Source organism: Balaenoptera physalus, assembly GCF_965194825.1.
Source record: "Balaenoptera physalus genome assembly, chromosome: 20".
NCBI classification, from domain to species: Eukaryota; Metazoa; Chordata; class Mammalia; order Artiodactyla; family Balaenopteridae; genus Balaenoptera; species Balaenoptera physalus.
The window spans coordinates 22,902,851-22,930,806 of NC_138901.1; the positions used below are offsets into that span (position 1 = coordinate 22,902,851).

At 50.5% G+C, this 27,956-nt stretch overlaps 4 protein-coding genes and 1 long non-coding RNA gene across 10 annotated transcripts in view; 3 read left to right on the plus strand and 2 right to left on the minus strand.

The window, feature by feature from the left end:
- The window catches only part of EFTUD2 (elongation factor Tu GTP binding domain containing 2), a 34,650-nt gene extending 23,083 nt beyond the window's left edge, over positions 1–11,567 (minus strand). For both annotated transcript variants that reach the window (XM_082442607.1, XM_082442606.1), the window contains exons 1-6: positions 11,444–11,567; positions 7,811–7,919; positions 4,317–4,482; positions 3,581–3,659; positions 1,064–1,139; positions 516–581 (exon numbers count right to left, since the gene is read on the minus strand). In XM_082442607.1, the coding sequence (XP_082298733.1) occupies positions 516–581; positions 1,064–1,139; positions 3,581–3,659; positions 4,317–4,482; positions 7,811–7,915 (492 nt within the window). In that variant the 5' untranslated portion in view covers positions 7,916–7,919; positions 11,444–11,567. The remainder of the gene's footprint in view (positions 1–515; positions 582–1,063; positions 1,140–3,580; positions 3,660–4,316; positions 4,483–7,810; positions 7,920–11,443) is intronic.
- On the plus strand, positions 11,459–16,037 carry DNAAF19 (dynein axonemal assembly factor 19). 4 transcript variants are annotated; one of them, XM_082442656.1, is made up of 4 exons: positions 11,459–11,709; positions 13,370–13,521; positions 13,921–14,053; positions 14,730–16,037. In XM_082442656.1, exons 2-4 carry the CDS (start codon positions 13,379–13,381, stop codon positions 15,159–15,161), a joined length of 708 nt encoding a protein of 235 aa, XP_082298782.1. In that variant the 5' UTR covers positions 11,459–11,709; positions 13,370–13,378; the 3' UTR covers positions 15,162–16,037. The 4 variants fall into 4 exon arrangements, with proteins under 4 accessions (XP_082298782.1, XP_082298785.1, XP_082298783.1 ...); XM_082442659.1 differs by lacking the exon at positions 11,459–11,709 and adding an exon at positions 11,784–11,898 and having other exon boundaries at positions 13,921–14,057; positions 14,683–16,037; XM_082442657.1 differs by lacking the exon at positions 11,459–11,709 and adding an exon at positions 11,908–12,714 and having other exon boundaries at positions 13,921–14,057; positions 14,683–16,037.
- A 111-nt stretch (positions 16,038–16,148) lies between these two features.
- Positions 16,149–18,154, plus strand: FAM187A (family with sequence similarity 187 member A). Its single transcript, XM_082442626.1, has one exon. It carries the CDS (start codon positions 16,187–16,189, stop codon positions 17,429–17,431), a length of 1,245 nt encoding a protein of 414 aa, XP_082298752.1. The 5' UTR covers positions 16,149–16,186; the 3' UTR covers positions 17,432–18,154.
- A 76-nt stretch (positions 18,155–18,230) lies between these two features.
- Positions 18,231–27,565, minus strand: GFAP (glial fibrillary acidic protein). Of its 2 annotated transcripts, XM_082442620.1 has the most exons (10): positions 27,089–27,565; positions 26,089–26,149; positions 25,798–25,893; positions 24,669–24,830; positions 23,367–23,492; positions 22,959–23,179; positions 22,334–22,377; positions 21,841–21,960; positions 20,483–20,568; positions 18,231–19,853 (listed from the first exon to the last, which is right to left on the minus strand). In XM_082442620.1, exons 1-10 carry the CDS (start codon positions 27,535–27,537, stop codon positions 19,812–19,814), a joined length of 1,407 nt encoding a protein of 468 aa, XP_082298746.1. In that variant the 5' UTR covers positions 27,538–27,565; the 3' UTR covers positions 18,231–19,811. The 2 variants fall into 2 exon arrangements, with proteins under 2 accessions (XP_082298746.1, XP_082298747.1); XM_082442621.1 differs by lacking the exon at positions 21,841–21,960.
- On the plus strand, positions 23,499–24,156 carry LOC309650828. The gene is made up of 2 exons (XR_014257741.1): positions 23,499–23,844; positions 24,069–24,156. It is a non-coding gene; the product is annotated as an uncharacterized lncRNA (long non-coding RNA).
- Positions 27,566–27,956: the final 391 nt, after the last annotated feature.

The following is a 27,956-nucleotide window of genomic DNA, read 5'->3' on the forward strand; positions in this document are numbered from 1 at the left end:
AGCTAAATTATATCAAATGCACTGAATTTTTCACAGTGGTACATGGAGACACATCCGGCCTTCACGGGACCCTGAACGTCAAAACAGTCAATCTGGCCAAGACTGAACATTTATTGCACTGAGACTTGCAGCCCCACTTGGCCTCATTCACAGGCATTTAAATTTATCATGAAAACAACAAGGTCCAACTGTATTATATTTATAGAGAGGCTATTAACACTATGACAGGAAAGAATAGGTTATCGAAGTCAGCATGTATCAGAACAGAGGAGGGATCCCAAGCGCAGAACAGATCATCCAAAAATACTGCACGCTAATATTCTCTCTGTTTCTGAGAAAGTTGAAATTATTTTCTTAAGGCCTATTAATAGAAATTACAATTATAAAGCAGCACATTATATGCATCATTATTTACAGTGAGAGTGGGAAGGTGGAAGAAAGGGAAAGGAGAGAGACACCCACCCCTGTATATTCTGAATGGTTCATCCTAAGCCTTCAACAGAATTTCTACTCACATCTTGGTCGTAGCGCTTTCTGATTTCCGGGTGAGTCTGCTCTATTAAACAATCTACAAAACATGTCTGAAAGGGAAGAGAAAGTTAGGTTCTGCCAACCACAGAGAAAAATCTACTCTACCCTTCTCCCAGTTCCCACTACACCACATAATTTAGGGATAAAGAGAGGAAGAAGAGAGCAGGGAGGATTATGGGCCAGCAAAGAATTAACAATGAAGCCACAGGATTATTTTCAAATGAAAGATGAAATCTTTCTTAGACAAGCATCCCCCAGGAAATGAAAACTTATAAAATCAGAGCAAGGCTCAATTTCCCCTCTTCTGTCCAGATGTAGACACAAGGCTCAGGCATGCAAGTGGCTTAGCTTTCCATCTGCTGCTCAGGAAAAGCTAGAATTTCACAGCTCAGTTTCACAATAGGCATGGAGGCCCCCCAGAGTGAGGAGGTCCAGCCTTATGGCCTCAGACCCCAACGTGTGACTCTGAGGGCTGAAAAAATGAGCAGAAATGAAGAGCAACCCTGTTGCAAGTAGCCGAAAGCTCTCTCACCTTGCCATGGTGGAGATGACCACAAAGGGTCACATTTCTGATGAGCTCCGAATTATCCATCAGATCTGCCAAGAAACTGAAAGGAGAAAGGAAAAGAGCAAAAGGGACTTTGCCAAAAGTTTTCAAATGCGGGAGTGCTACAAAGGTGTTTTAGGTATTTTCAGCCAGGAACAACTTTCAGACCAACTGGAGAACTGTCAGAGGCAGAAGTGAGTTTCTACCTCTACACAGTTCTGGCTTTGGGAACGGAACGGACTTATTCATGAGGAGACACGACCTGTGAAATGTCATGGAGATTTCAACAGTAAAATAATGAAATTTGAAAAGCAAGCAAGAAGAAAAAACCAAATACCAGCACACACATACATGAGTACTGTTCAGTTCAAAACATTCAGGCTAGATGTTACACATTTATACCACTGATGCCAAGGGGACTTCAAATCACTTTGGGAGCTTTGCTTCTGAAACTGCCGTCACAGCTGGTTAACAAGGCTTTCAAGAAAACCTCATCTCATTAATGATGAGCAGAGGAGTTCCATCCTGATCAAAACCAACCCTGCCTTTCTTGCTTATCATCCGCATTACTTATGGTAAATAGCCTTCAGATGACTTTTGGCTCTTTGAAAAATCCAGCCTGGGGCTTCCCTGATGGCGCAGTGGTTGAGAATCTGCCTGCCAATGCAGGGGACACGGGTTCGAGCCCTGGTCTGGGAAGATCCCACATGCTGCGGAGCAGCTGGGCCCGTGAGTCACAATTACTGAGCCTGCGCGTCTGGAGCCTGTGCTCCGCAACAAGAGAGGCCGCGATAGTGAGAGGCCCGCGCACCGCGATGAAGAGTGGCCCCCGCTTGCCACAACTAGAGGAAGCCCTCGTACAGAAACGAAGACCCAACACAGCCATACATACATACATACATACATAAAATAAATACAGTATAAAGTGTTAAAAATAAATAAATAAATAAATTTTAAAAATCCAGCCTGCTTTCAAAGATTGGAGATTTTTTAAAAAATCACCACTGAGAACACAAAAGAATATGACGCAAGTTCTGAAGAAAACTGAAAGGTTGTTTCAAAAATGTGTGAATGGGGGACTTCCTGGTGGCGCAGTGGTTAAGACTACCCACTCCCAATGCAAGGGGCCCGGGTTTGATCCCTGCTCAGGGAACTAGATCCCACATGAGATTCACATGCCACAACTAAGGAGCCCGCCTGCTGCAACTAAGGAGCCCGTGCGCTGCAACTAAGACCCAATGCAACCAAATAAATAAATATTAAAAAAAAAAAAAAAAGTGTGAATGATGGCAGGTGAGCTGACCATTTCAGAAGGGACCTTACTCCTTCGGACATACAAGATGTCAACATGTTTTTTAAAAAAAAGTTTCATTATCTAATAATGGGTCACAAGCACCTCAATATATGAGGGCCTTATAAGTGCATTTCATCAATAAAAATATTTTCAAAAACAGTTTGCAATGTGAAGAGTCTAAACTATTCTACACATATCTACCTACCTGTGCCTCCTTTTCAAAATAAAGAGTTGTTATGTTCCCAAAACACTTAGCAACCATACCGAGTCAAAACAGGCTCTGGTGGCCCCAACACTGACAACTGTAATACCCAGTTCTGTCTCAAAGGCTGGCTTCTAATACCAAACTAAAGATTTGGAAGAAGAGAAAATGGCTGAGATCCGGATGAGAGCCAAGAAGAAAGTTAAGATTGAGCCTAAATATCTCAGCAACGATATAAGCTGAAGGAAAATTTTGGCAAATTGTAGGAAGAGATTTTTGCTTTCACAATAATTCACTGCCGCAGCACCATGGATGGACCTAGAGATTATTATCCTAAGTGAAGTAAGCCAGACAGAGAAAGACAAATATCATAGGATATCACTTATATGTGGAATCTAACAGAAAAAAAAAAGATACAAATGAGCTTATTTACAAAACAGAAATAGGCCCACAGACATAGAAAACAAACTGACGGTTACCAAAGAGGAAAGGGGAGGGGAGGGGAGCGATAAATTAGGAGTTGGAGATTAACATATACACACTACTATATATAAAACAGATAACCAACAAGGACCTACTGTATAGCACAGGGAACTATACTCAATATTTTGTAATAACATATAAGGGAAAAGAATCTGAATCACTGTGCTGTACAGCAGAAACTAACACAACATTGCAAATCAACTATACCTCAATTTTTAAAAATTAAATAAATAAATACATAATAAAGAGCTCAGGGATATGCCCTTTTACCTACCAAAATAAATAAATACTTAAATAAAGTTGAAATCTGTCAGACTAGATCTGGCAGCAGGCAGCGACAGAGCTGAACCTGGTCATAGAGAGAAGTCAGCAAAACGACTCAGGCACAAACGGATGCCACTGCTCTCACCACCACCACCCCAAAAATTCACTGGTTACTTTAACCACAAACCACCTCCTACCTCCATGAAAAAACTGAACCTACAATATTCGTGCAGAGAGGCTGCAAGACCTTGTAACTTACTCCATTTCATATACCGTGACAGGTAATGTCTGCTCCATCAGAGTGAATTTCTTGGTTTTCACTGGTTTAATAATGGGTTCTAGGAGGGAAAAAAAAGTAGTGATGTGCAGGTAGGCATAAAGCATAAAAATACAGAGCCCTATTCCACTAGACTGAGCTTTCAGAATGGATGATCTATGACATCAATTTATGTTATTCTCGAGGACCACTCAGGTTGAGAAAGTTCTGGGAACGCTGTCTGGCATGAGACACTGAAGGATCTTGAATTGTGGACTGAGGTGTTTGGACTTCATTTTGTGGGAGGAAGGGAGAGGGACTGGATATAGGATGAGGTCAATGTCAGTTCAAAATCTCTCCTTGCATTTATAAAATGCAACTACTTCCCAGAAGATCAATGAAAATTATTAAGGAAGTGGAAAATAAGCATTGTGAGGACTAGTTAAAGAAACTGGTATTATTTGGATGGAAAAACATATCAGACCAGAGGGAGAACTTAAAAACAGTCTTCAAGAACCCAAACACATATTAGATAAAGAAAGAAGTAACACTTATTTGCTTGGTAACAAGCTGTTTAGTTGAATATCAAAACAGGGTTAATTGAATCTCAATCCAGAAATACCACCTGAAAGAAAAACTAGTCAGTTCATTCACTGAACTTTCAAGACTGCTGATGGCTATGAAATGAAGTTTTCTAGCTTCGATTTCACCTCTCACAGCCCAGTGCCTCCAGACTCACCTGTGAGAGGCTGGGTGTCCTCCTCCTGAACTATGGTCTCCACTTCAGGACCGTACACCTCCTCAGCTGTGGGGTAGTACTTCTTGTCCTCATGCAGCACCACCTCCATCCCAGGGTGGTCTTCATCATGATCTCCTAGCTCGTCGTCGTCGTCATCATCATCGACCTAAAAGCAAGAGACGGAAGGAGGTTGGAAGAGGCATGCACTTTTCCTGCTCAATGACTCACTACACTACACGAGTTAAGAGCAATGACTTCACATGCCTGACAGCTTCTTATTTTGAGTTCTGTGCTACAGTCAGTGGGGCAGGTTCTACTCTCGCGTGACCCTTCACAAAGAGAAGACTGTAAGCCGTGGGTATGGACGGCTCTCCTGATTCAAATGGACCCTTTCTTAAATGCAGGCCATTGGTCACAAATGGATCAAGATTGGAGGCACTTTTCTGGATATTGCCCTATGCCTCACACATTAGGAATCCCATAGGACGGGAGTTCTTTGAGCACTATTCATCTCTGTGTCCTCGGTACACAGCATGGTGCCTGGCACATAGCAGACCATGTTAAATGAATGAACTCTCTCTACGTATTCCTGTCCCTGTTGAGTACTTCCAATAACAACAGTACTCACTCACAAGACAGCCCAGTTCCCTGTTGGAAAGTGAGTCTTCGTAAATGACTTCGAACTCACCTCCTTATAAATTAAAACCCACAGTCACAAGCAACGCTGAACAAAGCTATGCCCTCTTCTCCTAAAAAGTCTTTCAAATGATTAAAAGTGGCTACTACATAACCCTTTATGTTCCAAAACACCCTGGTTAATTCATTCGCTCAACAAATATCTACTGAGCACTTACTATGTGCCAGGCACTGTTCTAGGTATTGGTGATATAGCAATGCAAAAAAGAGAGGTGATGACATTTGAGCAAAAATCTGAGGGAAGAGAGAGTAAGTTCTACAAGTAAGTGGGGAAGAGCATTCTAGTTGGCTGAAACAGCAAATGCAAAGGCTCTGATTCAAGGGTATGCCGGCAACTTTGAGGATTAGCAAGGAAGCCAGTTCAGTAAATAATGGGGAGAACAGTATAAGCTGAGATCACATAGGAGATGATCATGTAGGATCTTCTGGATCATTCTAAGTAATCTAACTTTACTCTATGGCAGTGCTTCTCAGCCAAAGACAATTCTGTCTCCCAGGGAACATTCGGCAATGTCTGAAGACGTTTCTGGTTGTCACAGCTGGGTATGTGTGTGGGGGACCTAGTGGGTAGAAGCCAGGGATGCTGCTAAACATCCTATAAAGCGCAGGACAGCCCCTGCAACAAAGAATTATCTGGCCCCAAACGTCAATGGTATTGAGGCTGAGAAGTCCTGTTCTAGCAGTTCTGAGCAGAAGAGTAATATGATCAGGCTTTTGTTTTAAAAGACTCACTCTGGTCCCCAGACTGAGATATACTAAAAGGAGAGAGATTAGTTGGAAGGCTACTGCAGTGATACAGGAGAGAGATGGCAGTGATTGTGGCTTACGCCCAGAGGAGTAGCTGTGAAGGTGGAAGGAGAGGTTGGATTCTGCATATATTTTAAAAATAGAGTAAAAAATGTATTCTAGTGAATTCAGAGTAGGAGTGAAAAAAAAGAGGCAAGGTTTTTGACCTGAGCAACCGGGGAATGGCCCTGTCTTTACTAGATGAGGAAGACTGTAAGAGGAGGTTGGAGGCAGAAGCAGGGGACAGGGGATGGAGAAGCTCTGTGTTTAGGCCTTAGATATGCTAAGTTTGAGATGCCATATTAGACATCAAGTAGAGATGCCAAGTAGAAAGCTAGACATACAAACCTGAGGTTCAAGAGAAAGGTGCAGGTTGGAGATATAAATTTGAGAGTCCTCAGGGAATAGAAGGGATTTGACATACTGGATAAGATGACCAGGGGAGTGAGTGCAGATAGAGAACAGGTATTAGGAATGGAGCCTTGGGGCCCATTGACAGTTAAGAGGTCAGGGAGATGAGGAGGAACCAGCGGCAAAGACTGAGAAGGACCGGCCAGAGAAGAGAAGGAAAACCAGGGGATTCCCTGGAAGCCAAGGGAAGAGAGTATTTTAAGGAGGGAGGGATCAGCTGGGTCAGATGCTGCAGACAGGTCAAGCAGGATGAGCACTGGGTCTGGGGCAGAGGTCACTGATGACCCTGACAAGAGCAGTCTGTGTGGAATGGGAGAGGCAAAACAACAAAACTTGGTTTCAGAGAAAATGGGAGGAGAGGATTTGGAGACAGCAAGTAACAACTCTTTTGTGATGTGCCGCATTGGGAAACAGGGAAATGGGAGGTAACGGAAGGGGGTTATAGGGTCATGAAAGGATTTTATGATAAAACAACAGCATATCTGTATGCTGATGGGGATGATCTAGTAGAGAGGGAAAACTAATGACATGGGAGAGAGGGGAGAATTGCTGGGGTGAACATCTTGAGTAAATGAGAAGGGATGATGGAAAAATCAAAAACACTAGTTCAAAAAGACATATGGGGGCTTCCCTGGTGGCGCAGTGGTTGAGAATCTGCCTGCTAATGCAGGGGACACGGGTTCGAGCCCTGGTCTGGGAAGATCCCACATGCTGCGGAGCAACTAGGCCCGTGAGCCACAACTACTGAGCCTGCGCGTCCGGAGCCTGTGCTCCTCAACAAGAGAGGCCGCGACAGTGAGAGGCCCGCGCACCGCGAAGAAGAGTGGCCCCTGCTTGCCACAACTAGAGAAAGCCCTTGCACAGACACGAAGACCCAACACAGCCAAAAATATAAATTAAAAAAAAAAAAAGACATATGGGGGCTTCCCTGGTGGCGCAGTGGTTGAGAGTCCGCCTGCCAATGCAGGGGACACGGGTTCGACCCCTGGTCTGGGAAGATCCCACATGCCGCGGAGCGGCTGGGCCCGTGAGCCACAGTTACTGAGCCTGCGCGTCTGGAGCCTGTGCTCCGCAGCGGGAGAGGCCGCGATAGTGAGAAGCCCGCGCACCGCGATGAAGAGTGGCCGCTGCTCGCCGCAGCTGGAGAGGGCCCTCGCACAGAAGCGAAGACCCAACACAGCCATAAATAAATAAATAAATTAAAAAAAAAAAAAAAAAAAGACATATGCACCCCCAGGTTCATAGCAGCACTATCTACAACAGCCAAGACATGGAAACAACCCAAGTGCCCATCAACAGATGACTGATTTAAGAAGACGTGGTACATGTATACAGTGGAATATTACTCAGCCATAAAAAAGAATGAAATATTGCCATTTGCAGCAACGTTGATGGACCTAGAGAATATCATACTAAGTGAAGCCAGACAGAGAAAGACAAATATTATATGATATCACTTATATGTGGAATCTAAAACACAACACAAATGAATCTATATACAAAACAGAAAGAGACTCACAGAAACAGACTCACTAATTTATGGTTACTACTTTACTGCTTTCTGAAAAAGGAGAGATGAAAAAAGTATGTATTTGTTTTACCTCATCAAGATCTTTGGTCTCTCTGCCCAATTCATCATCATCTTCATCAGAATCAAGCTCTGGTCCAATATAATTCCCAAACTCATCATACAAGTCAGTATCCATGTTGCTAAAATTCAAGAAGAGAAGAGTTAGATGCTGGCAAGGTAATCAAGGCCTCCACCCTAGCCTGTGGTTGACCATATCCCTCACACAATCTCCTCTCCAGTTACATCAACCTACTGACTGCTCCTCCAAAGCCCTGTACCTTCCCCTCCTGTCTGTTCCACTCCTGTTTCTGTTTACATATACTTCACCCACTTCTTTTTTCTAATACTAAACAAATTTTAATTTTAAAATAATTAAATACCAGAAAGTTGCAAAAATAGTACACATAACTTTCTTTCTCCTAAATTATTTGCAAATAAGTTGCTGACACAATGTGTCATCGCCTCCTCATACTTTAGTGCAGCAGTTGGTAAACTATAGCCTGTGGCCAAATCTGGCCTGCCAACTGTTTTCATACAGCCCTGAAGGTAAGATGTTTTTTATTGTTTTTAAATAGTTGAAAAAAATCAAAAGAATAATATTTCATGACACATGAAAATTAATTATATGAAATTCAAATTTCAGCGTCTATAAAAACAGCTTTATTGGAACACAGCCATGCTCATTCTTTTTTTTTTTTTTTTAATTTATTTATTTATTTATTTTTGGCTGTGTTGGGTCTTCGTTTCTGTGCGAGGGCTTTCTCTAGTTGCGGCGAGCGGGGGTCACTCTTAATCGCGGTGTGCGGGCCTCACTATCGCGGCCTCTCTTGTTGCGGAGCACAGGCTCCAGACGCGCAGGCTCAGTAATTGTGGCTCACGGGCCCAGCTGCTCCGCGGCATGTGGGATCTTCCCAGACCAGGGCTCGAACCCGTGTCCCCTGCGTTGGCAGGCAGATTCTCAACCACTGCGCCACCAGGGAAGCCCCATGCTCATTCTTTTATATTGTCTATGGCTGCTTTCACACTGTAACAGCGGAGCAGAGTAGCTGCCACTGAGATCATATGGCCCACAAAGCCTAAAATATTTACTATCTAGCCCTTGACAGACAAAGTTTGCCAACCCCTGCTTTTAGTGCATGTGATTCCTACAAACAAGGACATTCTCCTACATAACCACAATACAACCATCAGAATCAGAAAACACTGACATATTACTACCACCTAATCCACAGGCCCCCATTCAAGTTTCACAGACTGTTCCAATAATCTCCTGCACAGCAAAGGAGCCAATCCAGGATTCCATGTTTGCATTTAGCTGTCATGTCTTTAGTCTCTTTCAATCTGGAACAGTTCCTTGGTCTTTCCTTTGACTTCTATGACTTGACACTTTTGAAGATTATAGGCTAGTGAGTTCGTAGAATGTCCTTTAATTTAAGTTTGCCAATGTTTCCTCAGTATTAGATTCAGGTTATGCATTTTCTGGCAAGAATATCACAGAAGTGATGCTGTGCTCTTTTCAGTGCATCTTCTAACAAGTGGCATATGATTTTAATTTGTCCCATCAGTGGCGATGTTAACTTCACCACTTGATTATGGTGGTGCCTACCAGGCCTTTCCATTGTAAAGTTACTTGCTTTCTCTTTGTAATTAATAAGTATTTTGTGGGTTGTCTCCACTTCAATTACTGAAATTCTATTCAAAGTAACAGGTCAAATACCACCTCCTTCAAGCCTTCCTATAGCCTCAATTTCTCACTCTCCTATACTGCTGTAGCCTTTTGTGTCTTTATCAGCATTTAATTCTGTCATGAATGGTAGTTAACTGTACTAATTACCCTCACCAACATCTCTATAGCTTACAGTAATAGGCAACAGACCAGAGTGTGGGTAACGGTCAGGGCTCTGGAGTTGGGAGACCTAGATTTGAATCCAAACTTTGTCACTTAATAACTATGTCATTTCAGGTTATTTCACCTCTCCGAGCTTGTTTCTTTAATTGGAAAATAAAGTGATTAATCCCCATTGCATAAAGGGTTATGAGAATTAAGCAAAATAGGCTGTGTAAAGAATTTATTACAGTTCCAGGCTCAATAAATGTTAGCTAGCATTATTTTCTGGCCATTCTTGAATACAGGAACCCTGTGTTCCTTGTGCCCACCTGCCAATGACCAAGACAGCGTTTCATGTAAGTAGGAAGTGGATAAATGTTAACTGAACAGAATGTTTAATTTTGAAATACTGATACTTCTTTCATGAGGCTAATCCTTCCACCTCCCTCAATGCCCTTGTTGAGTGCTGACTGTGGATAAAATAGAGAATTAAGAGCTCCAAGCACTAATAATTAAATGTAAATTATTATGGAAACTTTCATATGCATAGAGATTCTTTTTACTACCAAAGAGCTACCACATCTGTGCACATTTCATTCTCCCAAGACACCCATGAAATGACTGCAGAAATTTTTACAGAAGGCTGTTCATGGAACAACCCACCTCATTTCTGCTTCAGGGCCACTGCACTTACTATTCTCTTCCAAAATGCTCTCCCCTTGGGCATGTATACCTTGTTCCTTCATCTCACCCAGGTCTCTACTATATAAAATGTCACCTTCTCTGAGAAGCCTCCCCTTGTCAGTCTAAAAAAAGCTCCACCCATACACATTCTCCAACCCCCACTTTCATTGTTTTATTATTTTTATTAACATTTATCATTAGCTGACACGTATCTATTCGTGTATTTACTGTCATCTCTCCAACTACAGTTTAAGCAACGACTGTTTTTTTTCACTTAGGACGGTGCCTGGCACAAAACAGAACCTCAATCAGTATTTGCTGAATGACTAAATGAGTGACTCCAACAAGGCACAGAGAAGATAGGTGACTTGCCCACAGTTGCACAAATTAGTGAACTTCGGTACCAAACTTCACCGCAGCTTCCCGCCACAACGCAGGCTCTCCAAGGAATACAGAGTAAGGACGGAGGGAGCTTGGTAGAGAAAGGGTGAAGGCGGCACAGTTGGAAGAGGGAGTGAGACAGGTGCATGGACAGTGCAAGAACGACCCCTGCCCCGGGAAAGGGTTTTAAAGACGGACGACAGGGGCTCCCCTGGTGGCGCAGTGGTTGAGAATTTGCCTGCCAATGCAGGGGACACGGGTTCGAGCCCTGGTCTGGGAAGATCCCACATGCCGCGGAGCAACTAGGCCCGTGAGCCACAACTACTGAGCCTGCGCGTCTGGAGCCTGTGCTCCGCAACAAGAGAGGCCGCGACAGTGAGAGGCCCGCGCACCGCGATGAAGAGTGGCCCCCGCTTGCCTCAACTAGAGAAAGCCCTCACACAGAAACGAAGACCCAACACAGCTTAAAAAAAAACAAAAAACAAAAAACCAACGTTTAAAAAAAAAAAAGGTAACTTTAAATGAAAAAGGTAGCCATTTAAATTCTACAGCTTAAAAAAAAAAAAAAGATGTACGACAGGAGGGAACCCCGGAATCGGTGGGGGGGGGGGGGCGGGGTGGGAGGGCTTTCATTCCCTTTCCCGCCTCAATTAACCCATCTGTAAAGTGAAAGGAGAAGATAGCATATAACGTTTCCTCCACATCTGACATTATTTAATTTCCCATCCCACAAGAGCAACCTTCCCATGCCGTGGACCCGCGTCAGCTCACCTCCCGCTGCTCAGCCAAAAACTCCGAGTCAGCCGCCGGAGACCGCGCTTCCGTCCCACGCCGCCGCACCGCCTGCGCCCGCTGTTCGGAAGGACCCCGCAGACGCCGCGGTCGCGTTTCTGCCCCGGAGGACAGCCCTTTGCCTGTGGACCAGCTCGGAAGAATGCCGGCCGCGGACACAGGAACCTGTGAGGCGGAGTTGTGGGTCCCCAAACCAAGGCGTGGGCTGCTCCGAAGAAAGCAAGGCCCGAGGAGGCGAGAATCTGGTCAGGCGCCTCGGGGCCACCCTGACGAGGGGGGGGGGGGGCCTTCGGGGCGGTCACGTGGGCAGGCTGTTGGCGCAGTTGCTGGGCAACCACAGCTGCTGGGCGTGGTCTACGCTGAGCCGACTTGGTCTGGCGGTAACTGGGGATCCCCAAAGAAAGGAAACCAGGGCCCTGGCTGCTGGGGTGAAGGTCAGGGGGCAGGAGGATTAGATGTTCTATTTATTCAGTGACTGGCAAGGGCTCAGAACTAGACAGGAGCCAGGACACCTGAGTTCAGTTCCTGGCCAACCCAGCCTCCTTCTTGGTCTTCAAGCTTACCCATGTTGGGGTGGAGGGGGAGGGCACGGGGTTGGTTGTAGACGTCAAGCTTCCCTGCCCTAAGGCTGTTGATGATGACTTCACCACTTAATCTAGCTTAGTGCACTAAGAGTCTGATGTTCAAAGGGGTCTCACAGTAAGGAAATGCTAGAGCCAAGACTAGAACACATATAGGTGATCTCCGTGTAGAACGGGTCAGTCAGCCTCAGATATGCGGAGGCTGCAGAAGTACAGTGGCAGAGCTAAAGAGGTTGCCCAAGAACCTAGGAATCTGTGCTCCAGCCCTGGCTGGACAGAGGGATTTGGAAACGGGGATCATTGAGCCCCTTCTTCTGCCACCTCTACTTGATTTCCTGCTCAGTCACTGCATCTGGACTGGGTGGAAAGTATCATTCCTCGTTAAAGACATTTAACAATGAGTGGAATTTTATCCCAGGGCTCAAGAGTAGGTTACAATAGTTCTGCTTTTGTGTGAGGGCCTCTATCACAACTCTCTATAGAGTGAGTCCATGTGGAAATGTGAAGGGACTGAATTCTGAAATCTAAATGCTTCCTCAGCCAAAGCACCAATACTAAAATATTTTTAGAGGCAGACTAAAAAAGAATGAAAAATTGCCGTTTAAAACAACATGGATGAAAAAAAAAAAAAAACCCAACATGGATGGACCTAGAGGGTGTTATGCTAAGGTATTATACAGTATTACAGGATATTATAAGTCAGACAGAGAAAGACAAATACTGTATGATTCCACTTATGTGTGGAATCTAAAACACAAATGAACAAACAAAACAGAACAAACTGGTGGTTGCCAGAAGGGAAGGGGGTGGTGGGATGGATGAACTAGGTTAAGAAGCACAAACTTCCAGGTATAAAATATATGTTATGAGAATGTAATATACAGAATAGGGAATATAGTCAATAGTATTGTAATAACCTTAAATGATGACAGATGGTAACAAGACTTATTGTGGTGATCATCTTGTAATGTATATAAATGTCGAATCACTATGTTGTACACCTGAAACTAATATAACATTGTATGTCAATTATACTTCGATTAAAAAAATATTTTCAGAGGCAGAGAGCAAAATTTAGACAAGGCACTAAATTGAAAGTCAAGACTATTTTCAGTGGCAACAAATCTTAAGCAAGACCTCACTGTGCAACTCAGCTTCCCTCTGTAAAATAGAGAACTAGATTTTTATAACACCCCCCTCAAGATAAGTGACTAGATATCCAGAGTGCTTTGGGGTCATTTTGTGGGCTGGCAAAGAATCCAGATGCAACCCCCCACCCCTGATATTCACCCTCTGCTGACATTCATTCCCTTTGCCTTCCCAGGCACAGGCCATGAAAAGGAATGACATCATTGACTTCAAGGCTTTGGAGAAAGAGCTGCAGGCTGCACTCACTGCTGATGAGAAGTACAAACGGGAAAATGCTGCCAAGTTACGGGCAGTGGAACAGAGGGTAGCTTCCTATGAGGAGTTCAGGTCGGCTTACTGCCATTTTTCTCAGGCTCTCCTGTTATGGTTTACTATAGTGGATAAGAGCGTGCACTTGGAGTCAGACAATTCTGGGCTCAATCTTGGCCGTACCTTCTGCTACCTGTGTGATCTTGTGCAAGTTATTTAACCGATCTGAGCCTCTGTTCCTCATCTGTAAGAGAGAGTAACCATTGTCATGTTAAATGTTATTGCACATAAGATTCTGAGCACAATATCTGGCACAGGGAAAGTGCTCAAAAGTTGTCAGCTATTGTTGCTGTTGTTGTTATTATTATTGTCATATTGGCCTGCCAACAGGTTCAGCCAGTATCACGCAAAGTCCAGCCACCTCATACCTACAGACAGCATTAGGTCCATCCCCTAATCTCTGTCCTTTGCCTGCAGGGGTATTGTCCTTGCATCACATCTGAAGCCGCTGGAGCAGAAGGACAAGATAGGAGGAAAGAGGACTGTGCCCTGGAACTGTCACACTATTCAGGGAAGGCCCTCCCAGGATGAAACCACTGAAATCTCCCCGGTAGGTGAGGCCCAGCAGGATTCTCTGCCTTAAACCTCCAACCCTGTTTTCTTATAACACATATGTTTTCCTTATTTCTCATGTAAAGCCAACAGAGGCAGGTTTCTGCCTCCAATCCCAGAAAGAAAAGCAACCAACGGGTGGTGAGGCCAAAACTAACCAGAACAGGTCAGAAAGGTGGGCTCGGCAGGCCCCTGTCAGTCAGTCCTTGGTTCCCATTCCCAGATCAGATTTGGGTTGCTCTGCCTCGAGTTATATGGTATAGAGCCTATGATCCTCTGGCAGTGTTGGGAAGGAGATCTAGCCTGTCAGATCCTTAATACTCATCTTGAGTTCCTTTCTCTCCTACCGAGGTTTCCAATTACCCCCTCTCCTGCCCTGCCCAGAGTAAACTCTGACTTAGTCTTGTAGATCAGGGCTATGTCTACATTCATCAGTAGGAAAATCCTGGTACAACTGAGAGTCTCAAATCACAGCCTGGTTTCCTTGGGACCCTCCCTCCCCATCCCATCCCTTGTTCCCTCGTCTGAAAATGAGGCCCACAGGGACCACAGCCTTGCCAGTGCTCAGAGAGTGATACTAGAGCTCAGATGAAAATCCACAGGCTCCCCTCACTCTCACTGTCACAGAGCAGCTGGAGGAGCTCTGTACTCTCTTTCCTTCATTTGCGATCCAGGAGAAAACGCTCCTCCAGCCCGAGACCTCGGCTGAGTTCTACCGTGATTGGCGGCGATACTTGCGGAGTGGGCCAGAGCGCTACGAGGCCCTGCTGCATCTCGGGGGCCCAAAGCTGGGCCGCCTCTTCCAGATGGATGTGGGGTTTGGACTTCTAGGGGAGATGCTGATGGCACTGGCTGATCACGTGAGGCCAGCTGACCGGTGTGTGGTGCTGGGGATCCTGCGCAGCCTGGCCAGCACTGGCCGCTTCACCCTGAACCTGAGCCTGATGAGCCATGCGGAGAAAGAGAGCTGCAGATCCTTGTTTCAGAAGCTGCAGGCCATGGGCACCCCCAGCCTGGAGGGGCGGGGTCTGGGGGAGCAGCCTGGTGGGCTCCAGGAGGAGGAGAGTCTTCTGCAAGAGCTGCTGAGGCTGTATCACGTGGACTGATGGGACCAGTTACCTTCAGAGGCCCCCAGTGGCCACTGGAGGCATTTTTTTGTTGTCTCAAAGGCTCTGCAGGACTGTAGTGAGAAGCCCACACCTAATTCCCTTCTGGTCTTGGAATTTTCACAGCAAAAGCAGTAACTGAATTTTCCCTTTTCCTCCAGCCTCTTGGGGGCTCCATATTCTGAACTGTGTAGATCCACAGGATGGTCAAGGGCCCAAGAAGTTGAAAGACTTTTGCTTCCCACCCTTAGAGTCTGCCAGTCTGCTAGCCCATGGCCCTGAGAGATGGGTGCGAACCCAACCAAACACTGGTACCACCAGTTATAGCCTCCACTCAAAAAAAGTAAAAAGCAAAATTGTTAATCTTCCATGATAAATTAATACTGATCTCCATAGCTCTTAACAAGAGTATTTGTAACTGGAAACCAACAGAATGGACATTTAATCAATAAATGATCAAATGCTACCTCATTTGAGGTGCAGTATTTTTCTCGAGGGGCTGAGTTCCCGTGCAGGTTGGGCCTGGGAAAGCCCCAAGCCATCAGCTCAGGCCTGGCCAGCCTCCCAGGCATCTTCAGATGGCCAGATGTGCAGGTAGGAGGGTTTCCTTCAACTCCCGGATTAACCAAAGGGAGGACTTTTCCACCAGGCAGGCAGGGCAGGGCCTGGAACAGAGAGGCAGAGATTTCCCTGTCCTGGTACCTGGGCCCTTGCTTCTCATTCTGGCTTCCCCTGACCCATTCTTGAGTGAGTGTCAGTGTTCTAGAAAGGGGAGAAAGGGCCAGGTTCTAGAATGGTTTTCCCTCAAGATCATGTCTGGAATGTTAGAAGGGCATCTTGTACTTCCACTGGGAATAAATTGCTTGGTCTGTGGCAGCTTCCTCTGCAGATTGTTGCTTCTTTTCCTGGCTGCTGAATCCTTTCCTCATATACGTGCCTCCTCCCAGCAGTGATTTCTAGAAGCCCCACAGGCCTTTAGTGCCTAGGTTTTGCCCCGCCCCCTCTGACTCTTCCCTTGCGCAGGCATGAACCTGGCCCAGGCCACTGTGCTCCTGTGGGTGTTGGGGAGCCTCCAGGCCTTTGAAATCGTGGAGAAGGAGAACATTTTTCAGAGGACCCCCTGCCCAGCTTTCCTGATGTTTGACAATGCAGCCTACCTGGCTGACATGAGCTTCGAGCTCCCCTGCCACTGCAAGCCCGAGGAGGTGTCCGCTGTCGTCTGGTACTATCAGAAGCACCTCGGCAGCGGCCACACCAAAGTGCTGACGGACTTTGATGGGCGGGTCCTGACGGAGGCAGCCCAGGTGCGTGTGGGCAGCGACATGCTGGTCCGCTTCAGCATCCGTATGTTCAGCCTGCTGGTCTTCCGGGCGCAGCCCGAGGACTCAGGCTTGTATTTCTGCGGCACCCGCAAGGGGGACTACTTTTACGCCTACGACGTGGACATCCAGAGCAGTGAGGGGATGGTGGCCACCTTCAAGGACCAGGGCCAGGAGCCCTTCGCAGATGAGTACCACGGGAGCCTCCACGTCTTCACCACCTTCTGGGAGTGGACCCCCTGCGACCGCTGCGGGGTGCGTGGGGAGCAGTGGCGCATCGGCCTGTGTTACCTGCAGAGCCCAGACCTCTCCCCCCGCTACCGCAAGACACTGCCCGACGTGGTGTCCTGTGGTTCGCGGGCTGTGCCCAGGCAGCTCCGGGCCCAGGCCAGCAACCACGCCCCTGAGCTGCTGCTTCGGAGCTGCCTGGTGCCCTGCGAGAAGAAGAAGAAGATCCAGGAGGGTGTGATGGCCCTCTTCAGCTACGTGTCCAAAGTGGGCAGCCGGCCCTGGTTGCCCCAGGTGCCCATTCAGTTCCACCAGCAGAGGCTGGGCCACGGACTAATCATCTCCTGTCCCGGGGCCCGGCCGGAGCATGCCGTGGCCTGGGACAAGGACCACCAGTACCTCTACCGCACGCAGTACCTAAAGGGCGTCAACTGGTCCATGAGGGTGTTCATCGACCACGGCAACCATCTCCACATCCGCTTCACCCAGCTGGAAGACCGGGGCATCTACTACTGCTGGCGGCAGGGCGTGCGCATCGCTGGGGTCCGACTGGGCGTGACATCTCGAGGCCGCTACCCAGTCTCGTTCTCCAACCCCGAGATTCGGGCCGCCCTGGTGCTCACCCTGATAGGCTACCTGCTCATCACGGCAGTCTTCATCACTATTCACCTCTGTCGTTGCTGCTGTTACTTATTCCGCTGTTGTCCCAACTTCTCCCCCTAGGCTCTCTCTTCCCCAGCTCTGAAGACCAGATGAGCTCAAATGTGTTTGTTAAATGGTACCAGATGCCTCTGGATAGGCATCCTGAGCTGGGATGTGTGGCAGGGCATGTGGACAAAGTTGTTAGCTATAACCTGCTCCCCGCTACCATGAGCGAGTCTGGGACCCAATCTGGGAAGTGGGGAGGCCTGAGGCTGGTGGGAGATGGGGGACTGAAGCGAGATGGAAGTAGCCAGGGTGCACGTGTCTTCTGACTTCACGCTCAGAGAGGGAAGAAGTGAACCTAACATTTATCACCTGTCTGGTGTTGAACAGTGTTTGACGTGCTTTATTTTCTTGCCTTCGAGGATTGCTAAGTGGGCGCTGTTTGAATTGGGGGTAGCAGAGGGAGGAAGAAAAGAGTCGGGGTACCTAGTGTATATCCTCTTTGCCTTCTTTCCCAGCCTCATCCCGGGACTGGCAGGTAGAAATGGTGAGTTTGGGAATACAGGTAGAGACTAGAACAGGGGAAGTGGGTGAGGAAATTGGAGACTGAATTCAGCACTTTCCTGAGAGATTGCACCCAGGCTGGGGGCTGCGGGTGAGAAGAGGGGCGGGAAGCGAAGGCCGTGGGGGGCAGGCGCTAGGGCTGCAGGGCAGAGCAGGGCTGGAGATGGGATTTGTCATGTGGTCACTGCTGGGGGTGGCTGGAGGTCCCAAGATGATCAGTGATAAGAAGCAAGTTGTGTCTTGTCCAAGGCTACTTCCTGCCCCCTTCCCCCAGCCCCAGCCTCTGCCGAACACATGAGAGTCCACTCTGGGGAAAGCCACAGCAGTTGTCTTTATTTATGTCAGTGACTAAAGGCAGCAGTGGTGCCCCGAAGGTTAGCAGCAGTGGGTGGCAGGAGGGAGTAGGGGAAGGGCACCAGTCTTGGAAAGAGGGAGGGACTCCTACTTCTCCCTCCCTCTGCCTTAGAGGGAGATGGGGACCCTGGAGTGGGCCTCTGAGCCCCGCTCGTGGGCACTGATCATCTCGTGTCCGCCAGTCTTCCTGTGGACCGCAGAACAGGTGCTCGGGGTGAAAGTGTCTGCCCCAAGCTGTCCTGCCTCTAGGCTGCAGGAACACAAACCAGTGTCTTCACTCTGCGTGGGCCTCGGGTTCCCAAATTATAAAATAGGGCGCTACCTAAAACACGGGGGTACGCTTTGTATTTGACTACGAGGGGACAACAGGGGCCTTGGCTTAGGGAAGAGCAGCGGTCACTGTGGGGAGGAGGGGGTCGGGCGTGCGGCAGAGGCTTTGCCTAGCAGTATTTGCTGGGGTCAGGCGGCAGCTGCAGTGGCTCCCAGGCCTGGGTGGACAGGGGTTACGCAGCCAGGAAAGGGCCTTTAGAGCTGGGACAAAGTGGGCCCTGCCCCCAGGAACAGCAGCCTCTTTCTTTCCTGTTTCACCATCTTCAAGAGGATGAGTCACTTTCTTGAGTCCCACGACCCAGAGGCCAAGTGTAACTGCTCACTCACAGCCCCCCACTCTGATGTCTGGCCTCATCCCAACCGCCTCCTCTACCATCTCTACCTGCCCCCCCCTCCAGCCTGTATCGGGGGCGGGGGAGTCCTCCTGGGCTTGACCTCTCTGTGCCCACAGCTCGGGACCAGGCCCCCTTCTACTCCCTCCCAGCACCCCTTCCCTCACCACTTACACTGTAGTTCCCCCAAGTACTGAGAATCAAGCTCCTACGGGCCCACAGCATGCCCACGTGGCAGCTCAGTGGGGCTGAGACACTTGAACCATCACTCAGGAGGCCCCTCTGCAATCTGGGCAGGCCAGGAATTCTGTCCGGTGACTACTCCAGGTGGCAGGATAGCCCCACCCACCCTCAGACTGGGCAGAGTCAGTCTAGAAGAATAAGCCTCTGGCCAAGGCCGCCTTGCCTATGGGGATTCCCCTGCCTGTCTCAGCGTCTCGGTTTTCCTCCACCAGCCTGAGGAAATTCAAAGGCCCCTTTCCCAGATACCCCCAGACACCTCCGGCTCTGGCAACAGTTGCCATGACAACAGGGATTCGGGATATGGAGGGTGATTTATTAAGTCTCCCTGCCCTCCCCAACTTCTCTCCTCCCTCCCAATTCTAACCCAAGCTGCTGGCCATGCCCCTCCAGGCTGCCCCTTTGGGGTGAGTGCCCTGTTAGAGTTGCTGGGTGCTGGGTGGGTGCTGTCTGACAGGCTTAATGCTGATGGAGCCTAGGGCAGCAAGCTGACATAGAGACTGAGGGAGAAGAGGAGCAGCTGGGGTGGGTGGGAACTCAAGTCTGGGGAAATTAACTAGCAGAGGAGAGGCAACTACCCCGACTCCTGCTGCAGGCCCCTCATACTGTGGGGCAGGGACCACCAGGTGGGTCCTGCCTCACATCACATCCTTGTGCTCCTGCTTGGACTCCTTAATGACCTGCAGGGGACAGAGAAAGTGCCACAGTTAGGTTAGGAGCTCACACAGACTCCAGGTCCACCACAGCTAGGCTATGGACCTAGACAGGTCCCCCGCCTTCCTGGGTCATCTTTTCTATGATAGTAGCCGGAACACGCCCATGCAGCAGTCAGAGGGGGAGATGAGGTAACGTGGGCAAACAACTAGCACCGTGCCTGGCACATGGTGAGCTGATCTTGTAAGATTAGCTGGTACTGTTGCTGGTGTGATGGGGAGGGGGTTATGACCAATCCCCCCATACCATTCTTCTGCCAGGTTCCTTTCACCAAGCTGCAAGTTGAAAGTTGGGAGTGAAAGCTACTAACTTTAATTTTCTTTCTCTCTCCCCCAGGCCTGGCATGGGGGCACCGGAGTCTGAGGGTGAGATAGGGAGAAAGCTGGAGTCAGGACCCCATCCAGTGGTCTAGGCACCCAGGCTCCCCTTAGAACTGCCAGTGGAGGGGCTGGGGAAATGAATTACATCCGGGTTCCTTCCCCTCTTGCAGAGCCTCCCAGAGGAGCTGTTGTGAATGATCAACAACCTTCTATGTGCCAGTCAAGCTTTCTTCCAGAGTCTGCCGGGGCCAGAATCTGGGATCCGCCCTCCTCACCTCTCCATCCCGCATCTCCACGGTCTTCACCACGATGTTCCTCTTGAGGTGGCCTTCTGACATGGAATTGGTGTCCAGGCTGGTTTCTGCAAGCATGAGGAGAGGAGGCCTCCGTGGGCTCTCAGGGCACTAGACATCCTCTCCCACCCTCGGTTTCACCATGAAACCCCCAATCATGAGTCCAAAAGCCTATCCAATCAGGCAGAGAGGGCATAGGCTCTTCCAAAGGGGCTGGCAACCTCCTAGGTCCCTATGGTGCTGGGCAAGTCCTTGCTGCCCCGCTCGCTCTCCTGGCCTGGCTGCATTTCAGCCCCTCTGCAAGCCCTCACCTGGCCCCTGGCTTCCTGACAACCCAGCGCCGTGCCAAGGAAGGAGTACGTGGGTTTTGAAGTCAGGCAGGCCAGAACTTGAGTCCCAGCTCAGCCACATGACTGTGGGCAAGTTAATTTACCTCTTCCAGCCTCACTGTCCTCATCTGCAAAATGGGGATGCTGTTGTCTACTTTTCTAGGTGGGAGTGAGGAGTCAGTTAACTGAAATAATGTTTGTTAAATGACGGGCACATATTAGTGCTCAATACACGTGGGTCCCTTTCCTGTTCCCCTTCCTCTTTCCTACTTCTCTCTGCCTCTTCTCTGGGCCCTAGTGACCCTTTTCTGTCTGGCATTTGGCAGTATTGCCTCTACCTGGTCTGCCTGGTTAACCTTTCTGATGCTGAACTAAGCCCTGATACATGCATAGCTAGTGTTCCTAAATTTCTAGCCCAAAAGAAAGAAGAATTTTTTTTTCCTTAGCTAAGAATCATTTGAGGGCCACATACAAGTAAGAAGTAATTTACTTTTTTTCCCCCCTCAGAGAGAAAAATATAACATGTCACACTCACTAATATTTAAAATTAAGAGCAGGGGACATAAAACTTTATTCACTCCAAGAGCAGCAGTCCAGGGGGAAATAATCCTCTGGGTTGAATCATCACTGAGCTGAACAATGGAGCCTCAGGGACAGACGAATCAGGCAGAGAGCCTGGCTGCCGGGCACAGCGAGACCCTAGGGGCCCGCCCAGTGATGGGAAAGAGGTGAGGCAGAGGCTGGCGTTTGCTCAGAGGCCCCAGAGCATCTCATCTGTGCACCCGAGGACTTATCACCTTGAACACGGGCCAACTCTGCTACTTTAACCTACATTTACCCTGTGCCAGGTCCTGGGCTGGGTGCTGAGGCTGCTGGGAAAATGACACAGGCTTGGCCCTTTAAGGAAACCTGGGAGGAGGGAGCCCAAGAGGATGGGGAAAGTGGGCTTGGTGAGGCTCGCTCCCTATCAAGCTGAGAAGAGCACCGGTGTCTATAAGGCAGGCAGCTAACCGAGAGCCGGCGGGGCTCCATTTACAATCTGGTGAGCCTGTATTGGTATAACTTGTATTGTGAGGCTTTTGAGATGTCTTGTGACCTTGTGACCTTCCCCTTCTTTGGTGCTTTTGCCCCCTGTAGTGACAAGCAGTTAAAAAAAAAACACACAAACATCAAACACTTGGTTGTGCAGAGCTTAATCAGGGATCTGCAGACAGGACAGAGGCTGAGACCGTCATCACCCAGTTCTGCAATGGAATGAGGTGTGGGGATGGGGGGGGTGTGGGACAAAGGGCAGAGCAGGACAGGAGTGGCTGTAAGCCCCACCTCGAATGCTCTGGGATGGTGTGTTCTGGCTAGAAGTTCTGCGGTGAATCATGAAGGTCCCCATGGAGAGCCCCAGGCCCGTTTGCCCTGGTCCTCGGCCCCAGGCCAGAACAGCAACCCACAGGCCTGGGGGAGGGGGCAGGAATCCAACACTCTGCCCACAAGACCCTGTTCTACTGACCTCGGATCTGCAGGTTGGAGAAGGTCTGCACAGGAATGGTGATGCTGAAAGACAGCAGAGAGAGAGAGAGGGGTGACCAGGCTGCCCTAGGATATCCCCAGGCCAGGTCCTGGTCTGGGGATTTCATGACAGCTTTGAGGCTTTTTTCCCTGCCAGGAAAGGCCGACCCCATCATTTAGCTTCCCCAGCAGCAAATACACTCCTTGGAGCTGCCAAAGCCGGCAAGGGGCCTGGATGTTGTGAGGGGAACATCTCTATTCAAAAGAGAGTGAGTGCTTGGAGGATGGCAGAGGGGAGGGAAGAGTGGTGAAGAGAATTCCCAGGAGGCAGAAGATACTGGTCAGGGGAAAAGAAGTCCGATTTTTGTTGGGAGGGTGGGAAGTGAGCCTCTTAGTTTGGGAGGTGACCCGAGTCCTTACCCTGGGACCTAATCAACATGGGCTGAATTGAATCCATTCATTCATTCATCAGACATTTATTGAATACCAACTGTGTGTTAGGCAAGCACTGTGCTGGGCACTGGGATAGGAGGGGGCTGGACACAAGACTGAATAAGACAGTCCCTGAAGGGAGTAAAGCAGCTCCAGGGAGGGGCACGCAGGGAGGGCTGCTGGGCTGCGCTCACCGGTTCTCCTCGCCCTCCAGCAGCTTCCTGTAGGTGGCGATCTCGATGTCCAGGGCCAGTTTAACGTTGAGCAGGTCCTGGTACTCCTGCAGGTGGCGGGCCATCTCGTCCTTGAGGCTCTGCCCCTCCTCTTCCAGCCGGGCCAGCGCCTCCTGGTAACTCGCCGCCTCCCGCGCGTGGCGCTCCTCCTGCTCCCGCATCTGCCTCTCCAGGGACTCGTTCTGTGGGTGGAGTCGGCTGGTTTCTCGAGGCCCCGCCCCGAGTAACTTTTCAGAGCTCCGCCCCCAGCCCTGGTCCCAGCCCCTGGCCCTTTTCCAGCACCTCCTAGGGCAGCAGGTCCCTTCCTCCGGTTCGCCAGCCTCCGCTCGCGGGCCCCGTCCCCCCGCCTCTGGCCCTGCCCGCGCTCACCGTGCCGCGCAAGGACTCTAGGTCGCAGGTTAAGGCCTGCAGCTGGCGCCGGTAGTCGTTGGCCTCGTGCTTGGCCTGGCGGAGCAGCTCCGCGTTGCGGGCAGCGGCGTCCGTCAAGTCCGCAAACTAAATGGGGAGAGGGCTTTATGCTGAGCGGAGGGCTGGGGACGCTTATGGCGGAAGTTGTGCGGGCCCGTGGGGAGGAACGATGTCTGGAGGATCAGGGAGATGGGCGGGACCCCAGGGTGGTCGTCCAGCTCACCCCAGCCATTGGCCCTGGGTGGGATTATTCGCAGCGACTGCGGCCCGTGGACCGGGGACACAGAAGACACTGCTACGTCTCCAGCACCTAGCACAATGCCTGGTCAGGGAATGCAGGAATGAACAGTGTTTGCCACGGAATCCAGAATCTCCAGCACTGGCAGCTCCATCCGCGTGACTGAACCCTGTCCTCCTCCACCTTACACAGGGGCTTCTGGTGAGCAAGCGCTGGATTCTACTAGCCCTGTTGCAGTGAAGCCCTCAGGGCTCCATCGCGTCTTGCCCTGCTCAGAACCATCACTGGCTTCTGCCACTTACACTCCTCAGCTCCACGCCCTGGCCCAGGATCTCTGGGCCCCTACCTCTTTGTGCTTTTCGGCTTCTACTCAGGGTCTGTCCTGCACTCTGAATGCCCCTTTCCTCTTTTCTTTATGTTCACAGGCTTCCAGTCCTGCCTGGTCCCAGTGCCCTCCCTTCTATGATATCCTTCCTGTCCCCACATTGTATATAAACTCTGCCCTGCTGTGTTCTCCGTAGACATCATTATTGGGTGACATAACATCTCCCTGGTCAGACATGTCTCTGTATCCTGGGCAGAGCTGGAGATGTAGTAGATGCTCAATAACCCAGGATACAGAGGCATCAAGAATTCAGGCTCCCAAGTGAGATAGCTAGGGTTAGAAATCCAGCTCTACTGCTTAGGAGCTGTGTGACGTTCGGCAAATTGGTTAACCTCTCTGGACTTTAGTTCTCTCATCTATCAAAGAACAGTACCTACTTCATGGTAAAATAATCCATGCAAAGCACAGGGCCTAATACACAACAGTGTTGGCTAATAGTAATAGCAATAAGTACTAATAAGTACTTATTGGAAATAATAGTGCCTGTGTAACCCCGGGCAAGTCACCTCACTTCTCTGGTGAAGATCAGTCACTCAGAGAGGATCCTCCCCCAGCTTCCTCCACCCTCCTTCCCCAGTTCTTTTGTATGGAGCCAGGAGGGCTGCCTGGAGGAGGCAGGCTGGCCCAAAGTCAGGGCTACCTTGGAGCGGTACCACTCCTCCGCCTCATGCATGTTGCTGGACGCCACTGCCTCGTACTGTGTACGGATCTCTCTCAGTGCTGCTGTGAGGTCGGGCTTGGCCACATCCATCTCCACGTGGACCTGCTGCTGAGCTAGCTGCTCCTGGAGCTCCCGCACCTCCTGGCCAGGGTGAGAGAAGGGATGCCAGGGCTCAGGGACCAGGCTGCAACTGGGGTTTCCCCACAGCATCATGCCCTCTTCTGTCTGCCCCTCGGACACAGAAGTTGGCTAAGGGAGATGGTCATTCCTAGTTGAAGGAAATGGCATGGCCCAGGCTAAGGGAGGCGGGGGGTACTTTGGGGGTCTCATGGTGTCCTCCTCCCAAGCCTGGAAGGCAGGAGCACTGAAAGTGTGCCTGTGTTCTCGTGGGAGAGTGACTGAGTCCCTGTGGTGTGGGTGTGCCTGTGGGTTCCCAGGTTCCCTGAGGCCGTGGATTCTGCATCCATTATCTGAAGTCAGAGCTCAGCTGTGGTGGGGGGGTTGGTTGGTTTGTTTGTGTGTGTATTTTTATGTATGGCTCTCATTTAAATGGAGACAGATGGCAGAGGGAATGGAGTCAGAGAGACTAACTGTGTGACCTTAGCAAGTTCTTTAACATCTCTGGGCTTCAGTGTCCTCCTCTGTGAAAAGGAGATAACACTGGAACGACGGTCCCTATCTCACTGGGCTGTAGTGAAGAAAAACAGGAGGCAATGAGGCCTGTTGTAATTCTCAGTAAGTGGAGTGTGTGTCTGTGTGCATTTTACCGGGGGCTGGGGATGCTCTCTTATCTATCATTTTGTACCCCGGCCGCACAGCGAGGCACGTGAGTTCCCCAGCCAGGGATGGACCCCGTGCTCCCTGCAGTGGAAGCGCGGAGTCCTAACCACTGGACCACCAGGGAAGGCCCTGTCTTTATCTCTGTCTCCCTTAGTCTCTCTCTGTATCTTTCTCTGTCTTTTCTCTCTCTCCCATTTTCTTTCTCTCTCTGTCAGTCTGTCTCCTTCTCTCTATGTCTGAACACCTCTGCCTCAGTCTCCGTCTCTCTGTCTCTTTTCCTCAGTTCCAATCTCTGTGTTGGCCTTTCCTCCCTCTGCCCCGGCCTTACCTCCTCATGGATCTTCCTCCAGAACCGGATCTCCTCCTCCAGAGACTCAGTCTTCCTCTCCAGATCCAGACGGCCCAGGGTGGCTTCATCTGCCTCCTGGAGTAGGGAGGAAGCAAAGGGCCCCTCTGACCCCACACTCCTCCTCCCCACTCCCTAGTCTTATCTGATCCCTCCTTTTGTGGCTGTGGGGAGCAGCACATTGCTCTGGAGGGCTGGGCTTGGGGGCTGTGTTTGGGTGGGCTGCCATCAACACTTTCCCCCTCCCCGGCCCCTCCCCTCTGCCACCCTGACCTGTCGATAGGCAGCCAGGTTGTTCTCAGCCTCCAGCCTCAGGTTGGTTTCATCCTGGAGCCTGGGGTAGGGGGACACATTCCTGGGTCCGGGCTCTTCTGAGGACTATAGGACCCCTGCCCTAGTCTCCCTGGAAGTGGCTGCCAGAGAACCACCCCCCCTCCCTCCCAGGACCAATGTGAGTGGCAAGAGGAGTGAGGGGCAGAAGGACTTGGCCAGGAGGGTGAGCAGACAAGGGCCTTTGCTTTAACTCGTTACCAAGGTGCTTTATCAGGCTTGCTCCACCTTCTCCCGCTCACACAGGCGCTTCCACCAATGTACACTCACTGCTGCACACACCACACACACACACACACACGTCCTCCTGCACTTGAAGTCACACATGCATGCCCTGCCAGCTCAGCAAGGACCATGCCCCTGGGGTTTCCTCTGACCTTTGGAAATGGGTTTTATTAAGATCTCCGCTTTACAGCTGTGCAAGTTGAAGTGTCTTGACTAGGGTCATAAGCTGGTGACAGGCAGGGTCTCCTGTATTCTGAAGCCAGTATTCTGCCTGCTCTTTCCCCCTCTTCCTGTAGCCCCAGCCCAGTCCTCCTGGTGCATACCAATCTTCCCTTCCAGTTCCCCCTCTAGACAGACCGAGGCTCAGAATACGTGCGCTCCCCGACCACAGTAACAAGGCCCTGCAGTGAGTGAAACGCAGAGACCCTGCCCGTTGGGGGTCCCTGACTGTCCCACACAGCTTTCCCCAGCGGGGAGGTGCTGAGAGTACCCGAAGGTCTTTGGGAATCAGATCCCTGAGATCCTGGGCCTCCTCCCAGGCCCACCCTCATCTTGGGGAGCAAGGGTCACCCTCTCCTCCCAGAGGTGGGAAACTGGGGAGCAGGGAGGCAGAGCCCCTGCCCGAGACCCCGCAGGCCTGCAGGTGCTGCCTCTCCCGGGGTGGGGGGGCGGCTCAGTGCTCCCTGTTCATGAGGCCCCTCTGTGGCCCCCTCCTCACTTCTGCCTCAGGGTGCCCAGGTCCTGCGCCAGATTGTCCCTCTCCACCTCGAGCCGGGCGCTGTTGGCGGTAAGTTGATCAAGCCGCAGCCGCAGCTCGCGCAGCTCCGCCTGGTAGACGTCGGCAAGCTTGGTGGGCTCCTTGGCCCGCAGCTGGTTCAGCTCAGCAGCCAGCGCCTTGTTCTGCTGTTCCAGGAAGCGCACCTTCTCGATGTAGCTGGCGAAGCGGTCATTGAGCTCCATCATCTCGGCCCGCTCACTGGCCCGGGTCTCCTTGAAGCCGGAGCTGAGCGCCCCGGCCAAGGAGAAGTCCACCCGGGCCGGGAGTGGAGGCGGCATTCGAGCCAGGGACAGGCGGGTGCCAGGACCCAGGCGGCGGCCCCCCATCCCCATCTCTGAGGAGGAGACATAGGAGCGGCGAGCCGCTGAGGTGACCCGTCTCCTCTCCATCCTGTCCTGGCTCTGCCTGCTCCTGGGATATGCTGGCTTTATGGAGGAGGGCCCGGCCTGGCCCGGCCCAGGCTGCCCCTGGCAACACCCCCTGGCATAGCCTGAGTGGGTGGGGCTGGGCCGCAGCCCAGCCATGGGGAGAGTGCCTCTCATGCCCACCGAGGTCACTGTGCCCAGAGACAGGGCCTCCTGGGCATGCCAGCCCCAGCCTGGCTCCAGACAGAGGTGCTAGTGGGCAGTTCCCGGGGCCAATGCTGCATCTGGGGCCCTGACCACTGGACAAGGAGACCCTTTCACTGGGACGGTGGGTCAAGGAAGGGCTGGACCAGATGACCTCTGACCTGTCTTCTAACTTTTAGATCCTATGACCCAGGCCTTTCCTCACTCAGCATTCTCAGGCACACTCAGTGCCTGTTAGA

Excerpts from the sequence above, each read along its gene's own strand:
- GFAP (XM_082442620.1), bottom strand. The coding sequence starts at position 27,537 with ATGGAGAGGAGACGGGTCACCTCAGCGGCTCGCCGCTCCTATGTCTCC. Across the intron at positions 25,894-26,088 it reads ACCTGGCTGCCTATCGACAG|GAGGCAGATGAAGCCACCCT; the intron begins GTCAGGGTGGCA and ends TCCCTACTCCAG. Across the intron at positions 21,961-22,333 it reads CTCCAACCTGCAGATCCGAG|GGGGCAAAAGCACCAAAGAA; the intron begins GTCAGTAGAACA and ends TTGTCACTACAG.
- DNAAF19 (XM_082442657.1), top strand. The coding sequence starts at position 12,661 with ATGAAAAAAAAAAAAAAACCCAACATGGATGGACCTAGAGGGTGTTAT. Across the intron at positions 12,715-13,369 it reads CTAGAGGGTGTTATGCTAAG|GCACAGGCCATGAAAAGGAA; the intron begins GTATTATACAGT and ends TTGCCTTCCCAG. Across the intron at positions 14,058-14,682 it reads CACTGAAATCTCCCCGGTAG|AGCAGCTGGAGGAGCTCTGT; the intron begins GTGAGGCCCAGC and ends TCACTGTCACAG.
- FAM187A (XM_082442626.1), top strand. The coding sequence starts at position 16,187 with ATGAACCTGGCCCAGGCCACTGTGCTCCTGTGGGTGTTGGGGAGCCTC.